Here is a 12,561-nt window from a genome sequence, read left to right as displayed (position 1 = left end):
AGACTTTGTTTCATTTCCACATATAAAAGAGATATTGACTGCTTTAATATTCGGGAACTAGCACATCCTGCCATGACCCCTCGGCGCGCCGCCCACCCAGGCGCGCCTCAGGGTCATGGCAGGATGCGCGCGCGTTCCCTTGAGCATATAAAACATCCAGGCCTCTCAAAGCAGTCGATATCTCTACATTATATACCTTACTTAAGAAATCCAGCCATCTGATTGGTCGAAATTGGAGTCATGATTTTAAGCCATGCCCTGCCTACAAGTCATTTTTTTAAAAAGTGCCCCCGTACCCGCCCTTAACTTAATAGTCTTTAATTTGTGCTCTAATCATCCTGCGATCCCCATTGGTTTACGTGTTAAAATGTTCTTTGAGTGAGCGCGGACACCATACAGTGATTCTTGTCTGCGATTCCCAACTGATCGAACATTTCAGTCATTTTCCCATTGAAGATAAACAGACAGTGTATCAGATTGTCTGTGATGTTTTAACCAATCTTTACTCAATAAAAGGCTGAGGTAAAAATTCTTGGTAGATTTTTGTTTTAATTCGCCATATAAAAGTCATATCGACTGCTTTAATATTCGAGGTCTGGCTGCTTTATATGCTCTCGGGAACTCGCGCCAGCCACTAAAACCAGCCAGACCTCTCAAAGCAGGCGATATCTCTATATTATCATTACTATTATGGAGGCAAAAATGTTTGAAAGAGCAATTAATAAGCGTTTACTTTGATATGACCTAAACAGGTGCAAGTGTCACAGTGGAAAGTTGAATCGGATTTCGATTTTGCTCTTACTAATAATGATAATAGCTACATTTATATATTGGACATATATCCATCCCAGGGGCTGCTCAAGGCACCTAAAAAGTACCATCATTACTCCAGTATTTGCCCAGCTACCCTCAGGCGCTAAAAGCATTCCAGGAATAAATTCCTATCATATCTCCATCTACTGCAGTAGGGTGGAGTGTGCAAATGTCTATCAATGTCTTGTCAATGGACATTGTAGTGCCATGTCAATAGATGTATATCTAGCTCTTCTAACTTACAGATAGTTCCGACGGTACCGCAGTCGACTTCGTCACCACCGTCAACGCAGTCATAAAATCCGTCACACTTCCAGTACTCTGGTACACAGGCCCCATTTGAACAAGTCAAGAAACCATCATCGCATGGACCTGTTAGGAATGATTGATTGATTGATCATTAATGAATCATTTCTAATATTATTATAAACCCCGGCCATTTGAACAAATCCAGAAACCTTCATCGCATAATTGATCATCAGATGACTTACTTTACGCATGAATACTAGTTAATAATCATATTCTGCATGTTTACATAATGCTTACTACATCTAAGTTGTCATTTAAATATACATGTATACCGTATTTACAAATATTAATACCCCGGTCACTGGATTTAGGCTTGTTTGGTATCGTTAGCTTAAACCAAGAGTCGAAAAGAAAAACACAATACTTTAGCCTTGTTACGAGACAGAACTCCTTTATTCTGAGTAAGGCTAAAGTCTGTGGTTTTATTTCGACTCTTGGTTCACCCTAACAGTAGTTCGACAACTTTGGCATATGCTGATTTTGTTTGGATTAAATCGGGACGACTCCCAGTATTGAAACAAATCTCAAGAAATTGAAATAGGTTTGCACCCTCCAAACGCCCCTTTCCGACCAAAACAAAATACTTAAAGTAAAACTCTCGTTTCTGACGTCACAACTCGAGCCCGTTTATCAAAAGGCTATTCCTGTATTATACAACTAGGAATTATCGGAAAGGCTCCTATGCATCTTCAATCGTTTTCTTGAATGGAAAGCCTATAGTTAGATAAAGATTCTTACCGCAGTCGACCTCGTCTTCGCCCATGGCACAGTCAGGTATGTAGTTACAGACTTGAGGCTGGGAGACACACTGTGAGCTATTGTAACAGGCAAATTGGAAGCTAGATTGGCATTGGAAAGCTACAAGGGATTACGAAAAATAAAACAAGAAAAGTGTCATGGAGTGATTCTGTTTTACACGAAACAAATGGTAATTTTATATCAACAGTATTAAACTTGTAATTTGCATTAAAAATATGCATACTACTTGCTTTCTTTGACCCTCTGCATAGTCACCAATCGACGATAGGTTGAGTTGGTGAAACATAATCTGGCTTTAGAATATTACCAATTTATGGTCTTGATTAGCTCAATGAAAACCCGTTTAACACTGGTATAGATCTAGCACTGGAAACAGTTAAATAGTCTTGATGCCTTTGGTATATATGATAAATACTAAGTGGCATAGGGAGATTATTTTTGTGGAAAATAAAGATAAATTGTCCATACACACATGAGTGTATGAGGCTAAAGTCAATTAAAGCAATCTGGTGTATGTACCCAAAATCAACCTAAGCTGAGATACAGTTGTGATGTCAGATTAGTCGCAAGACTACCAGTAAAGCCGACTTGGCATTCTGACAGGCTCACAATGTCCTGCTGTTCAAATATCAATCATATGGTCTTTTGAATCCCAAGCAAAGAAGCTTTTAAATGCTTCATCATCTTCATAATATCATCATCCTTTATAAAAGTTAGCATTTTCCGTCTTGCACGGGGTTACTGAATTTCGCAGCGTGATGACACCCCCTCTCTGCACTTCTTCTTGTCTAGAGCATCCTCCTCAACAACCTTAATGCTTTCTTTGTTCAACATATTTTTCTATTAAATCTTTGATCTTCCTTTACCCTCTTATGCCATCCACTTCCAGATCCCACTCTTTTTGTCACAGGTTCATCATCTTCCCTTCTAAACACAACACGCATCCATCTCGATCTATTTCTCTTTACAGTCTCTTCCAGACCCAACCTTTCCATGAACTCACTAGTGTACTTTCTATCGGACAGTTTCACACCACACACTCATCTTCTGTATCATGGCTCTTTCTGTTCTCCTCTAGATACCTTCTTCTACTCTCTTCACATTACAAGTTTTAATGTAATATCTCTATGTAATGTCACTACAATTTCTTTAAGAACTTGATAATAGTCAGATTAGAGAGCATGCAGAGGACTTTACTTACGACATCCTGCTTCATCGCTTCCATCCGAACAGTCAGTAAAGGCGTCACATTGGTGAGGCCCAGGGATGCACTGTCCATCGTTACATGTGAACTGATCAGGATGACAAGTACCTGAAAATATAAATAGTTATTTTATGATATGACAATAGGGACTTTTAGATTATGCACGACGAGAACGTGGACTGCCCTTTTAAGGCAATGTGACGTCACTGCCAGTGCCTTAAAAGGACTTCACATTGCCTTAAAAGGGCAGTCCACGTTCTCGTCGTGCAGAGTCTAAAAGTCCCTATTACTACTACTACTACTACTACTACTACTACTACTACTACTATTACTACGTGTGTGTCCTAATCCAACGCCTAGTGACCATTTCGCCTTTCATTTTCGGATCGTGACTAATAAGTCGGGGATAACCACTAGAGATGTTCTTCGTAACTTTATGCTTTATCAACAAGGTGACTTCGATCATCTAAACCGCTTGCTTCAGTTGGTTCCTTGGTCACTCTTTATTGATCCCAATGATGTTGATAAAAAACACATACAACTTTTTATCGATAACAAATACTAAATATCCTTGATAAATTTGCTTTCAGCCAAACAAAATATGCCACGATTTCAGTAGCTTATAACAGTTATTGTAACTTTTTATTGATAACAAGTTTTATGAAAAAAGGCCCAAGTACATGCATAAATATCCTGTAATTTTGCAACTGATCAGAGGACTTTCGATCTAGGATCGATCCCAACTCAAGATAGGACAGGACTCACCTCCTTGGGGTTGGCAGTTGAGTTCATCGCCACCGAATCCACAATCATTGATGAGATCACATACCGATCTGGCAGGAATGCATTCCCCATCACTAGGACACTGGAACTGATCTTCATCACATGGTGCAAAAGTCATGTCTGAATAAGGATAGAGAGAGTAGTAAGACAGTGTCAAAGTTGAAATGTCATATGTCTAAATACTGAAAGAGAGAGAGAAAGATAATGTCAAGGTTTAAAGGTCATGTCTGAATACTAAAAGATAGAGTAGTAAGATAATGTCAAGGTTTAAAAGTCATGTCTAAATACTAACAGACAGAGAAGTAAGATCATGTCAAGGTTTAAAGGTCATGTCTGAATACTGAAAGATAGAGAAGTAAGATAATGTCAAGGTTTAAAGGTCATGTCTGAATACTAAAAGATAGAAAAGTAAGATAATGTCAAAGTTTAAAGGTCATGTCTGAATACTAAAAGATAGAAAAGTAAGATAATGTCAAGGTTTAAAGGTCATGTCTGAATACTGAAAGAGAGAGAAGTAAGATAATGTCAAGGTTTAAAGGTCATGTCTGAATACTGAAAGAGAGAGAAGTAAGATAATGTCAAGGTTTAAAGGTCATGTCTGAATACTGAAAGATAGAATAGTAAGATCATGTCAAGGTTTAAAGGTCATGTCTGATTACTGAAAGAGAGAAAAGTAAGATAATGTCAAGGTTTAAGGTCATGTCTGAATACTAAAAGATAGAAAAGTAAGATAATGTCAATGTTTAAAGGTCATGTCTGAATACTAAAAGAGAGAGAAGTAAGATAATGTCAAGGTTTAAAGGTCATGTCTGAATAATGAAAGAGAGAGAAGTAAGATAATGTCAAGGTTTAAAGGTCATGTCTGAATACTGAAAGAGAGAGAAGTAAGATAATTTCAAGGTTTAAAGGTCATGTCTGAATACTGAAAGATAGAATAGTAAGATCATGTCAAGGTTCAAAGGGCATGTCTGAATACTGAAAGATAGAAAAGTAAGATAATGTCAAGGTTTAAAGGTCATGTCTGAATACTAAAAGATAGAAAAGTAAAATAATGTCAAGGTTTAAAGGTCATGTCTGAATACTAAAAGAGAGAGAAGTAAGATAATGTCAAGGTTTAAAGGTCATGTCTGAATACTAAAAGAGAGAGAAGTAAGATAATGTTAAGGTTCAAAGGGCATGTCTGAGTACTGAAAGATGGAAAAGTAAGATAATGTCAAGGTTTGAACGTCATGTCTGAATACTGAAAGATAGAGAAGTTAGATAATGTCAAGGTTTAAAGGTCATGTCTGAATACTAAAAGAGAGAGAAGTAAGATAATGTTAAGGTTTAAAGGTCATTTATACTCTTATATAGTATCGAAAATATTATCGTTAGTGAAAAATTTGAACAAGTTTGTGACAAAGTGAAAAATAAACCCAGGGCCGATATTCAATGTAATACTTATCTAAAAAAATATGACTCGGTTTTGGCTTCGGTAAAATACTTAGTCAAGCTAAGTTGAAGCTTTTGGCAAAGTATTTTACTCCAAGTTTAAGACAGCTCCCTTGCTGGCTGAAGCCAATTATTTTGAAGGCCTTGATTGGCAGGTATATTGTGTCATACGCATTTATTATAACCTGCGCACAGTTACATGTATATCAGCGTGCCTTAACCCTAACAAGGCCCCCCTCCCCGCGATTTTTCTGATTGTTCGGGAACGCATACGGATGGCGCCCGCCGCTCGCTGACTTTTTTCTTTCTAGTCTTGCGCCTCTTTTAAAACATTTTTTTTTTGAAAATCGGACGCACAGTTACAAAGTCACGCGACCTTTGTCTTTGCATGTCAGCCCGAAAATTGCTAATTTTCTTGATTTGTGTACAAACATTATGGAAATGGCATTTTTCCTAAAAAGAGATAAAACATTGGTTACTGTGGCTTGTTTAAAGTTTAGGTGTTTGTTTTGGAGTCAAAATAGTTGAATTGTAGTTAGAAATGAAATAAAACGACAAAAACAAGGAAATACATAAGAAATTATCAAAACAAGAGAAAACATAAGGGATAACCTAGCTCTTCCATTTTTTTGGTCGCATTATTGTTTCAAATGGTCTAACGAATACATGAAGTGAAAAAGAATGCTTAAATATAAAAAAAAATATATGATTTATGGGTACAAAGGTGAATTTATGACCTTATTTGCATAATTTATCATAAATATGCGGCGATCGGCCGTTTCAAGGCCGAGATCTTAAGGGGGGGGGGGGGAGGGCCGTATTAAGACCTCAAATAACCCGGCTTTTTTAGGGTTAAATGCAAAACCTTTATTGTGCATAAGTTTGGATTGTGTAAATGAAGTCACAATGATACTCAGTAAGAAGGTAACTTATTATTAAAGTAATAAGTTGGCTTACTAAAGTAAAATACTTAGATGTGATCTGAATTAAACTTGAGCACTTATATTTTTTTCATAATCGGTTTTCTTAGCCCTGACTCAAAAGGGCCGTTCGACAAATAAAACCCAAATATGAAATACACATACACATAATTATATCATAACATTACAAAATACATGTTAGAAGAAAATATAATGCTCAAGAGGCTATACATGCGGGCAATTTTGACGTACTGGCGATAGCGAGAATTATCTGTTGATAATGTGAGTTGAAAATGGGTTCTTTCCTTACAGTCCGCAGATATTATATTTTACCAATTTATCTACTGATTGTGGACAAGGATTAATATTAAGATCTTTCTACCGATTAATTAATTTATTTATTCATGTCTTCTTTATAAAATCAGGGTGGTCCCATTCAAGCCACAAGGCCTGATTTGAGGGAGCCCTGCTGTAACAAACAATTTACATTTCAAATATCTTACAATACACATAAAAATACACAAAATATACAACAAAAACCTAATATAAACAAACTATAAAACATGTCGTACAAATAGGAAATTAGATGAAAATGGAAGAGGAGAGAGAGAGTAAACGAAAGAGAGAGAGAGAGAGAGAGAGAGTGAGAGGGTGGTAGGAATACTTCAGTCATTTAAGTCACTTGAATTTCACGGACATTTCGTTTAAAAATAGGTAGTGAGGCGGAACATTTGGTTAAGTATGGGTAGTGAGTTGAACAACTTTGCTGCTGTGTACGAGAAGGTCTGTTTTTTTAATCGGTTCTGGGGTTGGCAAGCGGCAAGCTACAATTGATGCATTGAAACTGATCTCGTGGGATACGGGTTAGCACTTTGAGGTAGAGCTTGTTTTAGATAAACAGGAGCAAGATTATTCAGGATTGTATACATTAGTACTTGATAATTGTATTCCAATCTGTGTTTGACGGACTGCAACCTTAAAGAATTTAACATAGATTGTACAGGCGTATACTAATCTGCATCTAATACTAAACGACAATATTTGTTTTTACATTTCTGTAGTCGCTTTAAATCTGTATTTTTCAGTGATCCCCAAACAGTTGAACAATAATCAATGTGAGGAAGAATTAATAATACAAATAATTAATAACAATAGTATAAATTAGTAAATTCAAGTTTTATCAAACAGTGCTTAATCCTCCGCATACATATAAGCGAGTTCATAATCCTTTTAAAAACATCATTGACATGGGAAGACCAATCTAAGTTCTGATTTACAATAACACCCAGATATTTAAATTTCGTTACATTTTCTATAAGTTTACCATCCATTTTTATCTGTAGTTTGACTGGATTCTTCTTCCTTCGACTTGAAAATAACATAACTTTAGTTTTGTCTGTGTTAACAACTAGTCCATTTTCATTCATCCATTCACATAAAACTAGTATGTCGTTTTCTAACTGGGTTTGAACAGCTTGTACTCCATAACCATAGGAGAAAATGGCAGTGTCATCTGCGTACAAAGAAATATTAGTATTTGAATGCAAGGCTAGCTAGATCACATATGTCATTACAAAATAGTAGCGGGCCCAAAATTGAACCCTGCGGTACCCCAGAATGAACTGGGAGGAAATTACTTCTAATGCCCTTGTATGACACACATTGGTTTCTTCCCACTAGGTAAGACTCAAACCATGATAATTCTGTTCCGATGATGATCGAAGAAAGAATTACGTTTTACGTCACCCGTCAGCTGTAGTTTGCATCTACAAACCCTACCTTGTCAGTGGGTCATAATGCATAGCGGAGGCTCTGAGCTAGGAGACTATATTCAGATACCCAACTCCATCCATTGGCCCTGGGGTGGTATTCAACTCAATACTTAGAATAATAAAGAAATGTCAATAAATTACTAAGCTAAGAACTTTACCTATCTCGTATTAAAATCGCATTTTCGACATTTACATGCGTAAAGCCTCGGTCACAAATGCCATTACGAACTGCTACGAACGCCGTCTGAACGATTTTCAGACAATGGCAATTCGGAAAGACAATGGAATCACAGGGAGATTCGTAAGAACGCATCGTTCGTACGAATCTTTGTGACCGTAGCTTAAGACGAAATCTAAGTAAAATACTTACTGAAATGCATTGTGACATCACACGGTCAATCAAAAGTAATGCGCAATTAATGCGTCGCAATAAATACACGCTGATATAATTGTGAGCATGTTATAATACTGCGTTAGAAAACCATATGCCTGCCAATCAAGACCTCAAAATAATTGGCTTAAGTCTAGTAGGGAGCTTTCTTAAATTTAGGGTAAAATACTTAGCGAACAATTTCGAATACACCCCTTTACGGTTAAGGGCGCCATTTTAATTTGAGAGTAAACATCGCGTCATCAATGTTTTCAGATGCGCATTCATGGTTGCACGACTGCCTGTGCTGTGCGCTCACATCATATTGACATGTGTGCCATTTTAAATTACGAGTAAACAACTATTTTTACTCGTAAATTAAAATGGTGCCCATGTCTGCGCATGCGCACTCTTGTAACCGTAAACGCGTGTATTGAATAGCAAAATTGGCTAAGTATTCTACCTAAGCCGAAGACCAAGTAAAATACTCACATTTCAAATTTAACTATTGAATTGAATACCGGCTCTGGACTGTAACTCTTATTGACACAGCCAGAGACTGACAGAGTCGGGATCTGCTCAAGACTTTATGGCATCGTTTTGAAGTGTCAAATTACAGTCTGGCATGTAGACTACGTCATTATTAGTATTGTTGATACATGAAGTACTGATACATGTAGCTTGTGTTCGCAATATTGCACAGCACACCACACAAACACACAATAAAGGTAGAAAAGGAGATAATAATCTACCAGTACTACTTACCACAGTCTTCTTCATCTTCTCGATAAAGACAGTCAGAAGAACCGTCGCATACCCAAACCTGTCGTATACAATCGCCACTAAGTTCACACAGAAATTGGTCAGGCCCACATAATTGCTCTGTAGAAAAGAGATCAAATCCAAACAGATGCATTTATTACATTAATCCTGTTTAAAAAAAACTATTTATAGGAGCATATTTACCATCACACCATCGTCATTAAAAATCATCATCATGATCATCAACATCATCGTTATCTAGCTGTATCATCATCATAACCATCACCCACATCATCGACATCACGATAGTCATCATCTTTGTCAACAAGTACTAACATCAACATCATCATCACCTTTTTTGTCATCACCAGCATCAACACCTTCATCACTAATACTACCATATCATCATCACTATCTGTATATCATCGTTTTCAACATCCACACAAAACAATGACACTATATTTTTCTAAGAGCAAAAAACTCTGCAGTATAACTGCAGTAACTCTTCCATACCCGCCAATATTTGAAAATAAAAAGTAAGAATTTTTTGCACGGTATGCCTTCGAAAATAAGAAATCTGTACACATAACGGGAGTTTGCACATGCTGTGGCAGTGTAAATGGCAATACGCGGTAAATCTGTAGGCCTACAATCTGTAAAAGCAAATACAACATCGGTGCTCGATCATGCAGCCATTCAACCCACGCAATATGTGTACTCTCAAATTACAGCACATGATAAAACAAGCTTAATTAGGCTTTTTCACACACACAAACACACACATATACACATAATCAGAATTTTGAAAAATCAGAATATTCCGGATATTTCCTAAGGGTTAGCAGGTATGCTCTTCCCCTTGAACATAAACTGCCCCTTTGTCTCTACGGAAATTAAAGACATTATACACTACCTTCACAGTTGCTTTCATCGCTGTTATCTCCGCAATCTTGGAACATATCACAACGAAAGCTTAATGGTATGCATTTCCCATCACCCTCACATTGGAACTGATCATCAGCGCACGGAAGGAATGTCCCATCTGAAAATAAGTACAAAAAGGAGAATAATATATTTGTAACCTGTTGTAACCATGTAAATAATGTATCAAAGCAATCACATACACTGTTGGATATTTGTTTAGGAATGTCTTGATGAGACATGTACATTACAAACATTGTCGCTATAAACAGAATTTCATGAAAATTGACCTTTAAGACCAATGGATGTTTACCTGCAAACCCCAAATCTAATAAATACATGATCAATTTCCATCATTTTCCAGAAGAACGTATTTCCATGACTTTCCAGGTCTGCATGTCCATGGCCGGGCGACCCTGAATTGCAGTAATAGTCGGGTCAATATACGGTAAAAAACACCCCAACCCCCAAAAAATTGCAACTAAAGGTTTTTCAACGGTTTCTGGTAGTATTTGACCTCAGGAATAACATAGTAAAAGTATACCAAAATCGAAGGTTCAGAAATCTGTTTTTTCAAGATGGCGTCCAAGATGGCAGCCGATACCTAAAAATGTCCATAAATCACTTATTATCCATCATTGAGACATCATTTTGGGGTCTATCCCATGGTTTCGGGGGTCAGTGAATCCATTGAGACAAGTAAGAATGGTTTGTGATGGTCTACGAAGCCCCCAAATCCAAGATGGCGTCCAAAATGGCCGCCATAACATAACATTTGTCATAAGTCACTTATTATCCATTCGAGAGACGTAATTGGGGTGTCTATGCTATGGTTTTCGGGGTCATAGAATCCATTAGGATAAGTTAGAACTTTAAGCAGTGGTTCAGGAAACCACGAAATCCAACATGGCGTCCAAAAGGCCACAAAACCACTATGATTTCTCAATAGAGGGCGCACTTCTTGAACAGGAAATTAACTTATAATTTATCATTTTATCTCTCACCCTTATGGCGTCACACCCCCCCCCCCCCCCCAGAAAAAAGGTGAATTCAACTATTGACAGGTCATTGTCAACACTGAGGAAGTGGACCGAGGGGGAGGGGGGGGGGAGTGACAATGCCAAAGTAACAAGTTAATAATAATATCTAGACACATATTCATTATACCTTATAGTCATATTCATAGTCCTTAACCTCTGCAGGTATAGCGAAGTGTGCTACAGGCAGTACAGAAGTCGCAATGAATCAAATTAAGAACATTACTAGGTGCAGCCTCCGTATTTGACATCAGTGGAACCAGATGATTGACCTCTAATTTCCAGCCCCAGTCTGTGTCGTCCATGTCTTCTCAATTTCCATGCCATGACTTGGTAGCCTGGGGGGGGGGGGGGTACTCACATATTAAGAAATAAGGGAGTGTGCCGCTCTAATGGGTCACTTTTTCACCCCAAATCCCAAAAGATGGGTCCCATTTTTAACAAAAATATCCCTAAACATGAGTCTGTGTTTTTCAAAATTTCAAAAATTTTTCGGGTTTTTGCATTGTGAAAATAGTGAAAAATGGGCTTCAATTCAAGAAAAATAACCCCTAAACAAAAAAAGGGGTTCCGAGACTTGACCGGCACACCCCCGGCCAAACCAAATACTCCCCCCCCCCCTACCCGGGCTTGGTAGTATGTTCTGAAGGAGTGAATTTGGTGGAGGCTGGCGTAGGAGGAAGTTGCATTGGCAATTTTCTTGACGAACAAGTTGTATCGTAATGATGCAACTGAGTCATTACAGCTGTCACCAAACATGACAGACATTGCTTTGATACCAAGTTCCTCTAAGTTAGTTACTTTGGCTGACTTGGTAGAAGGAAAGTACCAGCACAGGATTTCAAAGTAAGGTTGCATTTCACAAGCTTCTATTTTTTCCTATTCCAAATATCCGGGAAGTCGAATCGCAATCGGTGTAGGCATCCAGAAAAAGTAGTTGTGAGCACAGATTCCGTACCCAGGTCCACTTCCAACTGCTTACAGTTCTACACCTTCGGGGCCTTGGCTGCATTATAAGAGTGGAAGTATAGTTCCCTGCTATCTGTTCCAAGGATCTTGCGAAGTCCAGTTCCTTTCATCACGGTACCGATTGCTTCCAGCAAAATCATGAAGGTCTGGAAGCAACCTAATTGCAAGTCAACCCCGTTTAGTGTGCTATTCTGGGGTGCATCGATGAGTTTAGCTCAGCGGCCTTCCAATATGCTGTTTTCATAGTCTCGTTCAAAAGGAAAGACAAAGCTACGAATTTGGAAGAGATTTCGAAAGTAACAATTGTACCTGAACAAATCATAAATGCTGATTTGCTTTGCTGCTTCAACGGTTCCTGGTAGTTTAAAAAACAAGGGAATTTTAAGTAGCAGAGGTGTTCGGCTTTGAGCTCAGTCAGTTCCTATCTGCACTTTTAGAGGCTAGGAATGTCTTTCGGAGGGCTAAGAAGCCTCAGCTAGCTCATGCTATAACTTATCATGCAGTAAAGTGT

The 12,561-nt window shown here is 37.9% G+C and overlaps 1 protein-coding gene across 1 annotated transcript in view; it reads right to left on the bottom strand.

The window, feature by feature from the left end:
• The window catches only part of LOC579734 (low-density lipoprotein receptor-related protein 1B), a 50,252-nt gene that overhangs the window by 16,116 nt on the left and 21,575 nt on the right, over nt 1-12,561 (bottom strand). Inside the window, exons 12-17 of the mRNA XM_030977831.1 lie at nt 10,037-10,165; nt 9,127-9,243; nt 3,851-3,988; nt 3,083-3,193; nt 1,861-1,980; nt 1,057-1,185 (exon numbers count right to left, since the gene is read on the bottom strand). Of these exons, the coding sequence (XP_030833691.1) occupies nt 1,057-1,185; nt 1,861-1,980; nt 3,083-3,193; nt 3,851-3,988; nt 9,127-9,243; nt 10,037-10,165 (744 nt within the window). The remainder of the gene's footprint in view (nt 1-1,056; nt 1,186-1,860; nt 1,981-3,082; nt 3,194-3,850; nt 3,989-9,126; nt 9,244-10,036; nt 10,166-12,561) is intronic.

This window comes from Strongylocentrotus purpuratus, unplaced genomic scaffold (assembly GCF_000002235.5).
Source record: "Strongylocentrotus purpuratus isolate Spur 01 unplaced genomic scaffold, Spur_5.0 spur5_scaffold_1, whole genome shotgun sequence".
NCBI classification, from domain to species: Eukaryota; Metazoa; Echinodermata; class Echinoidea; order Camarodonta; family Strongylocentrotidae; genus Strongylocentrotus; species Strongylocentrotus purpuratus.
The sequence above is the reverse complement of the archived record's forward strand: the minus strand, read 5'-3'. Positions and strand labels throughout refer to the sequence as shown.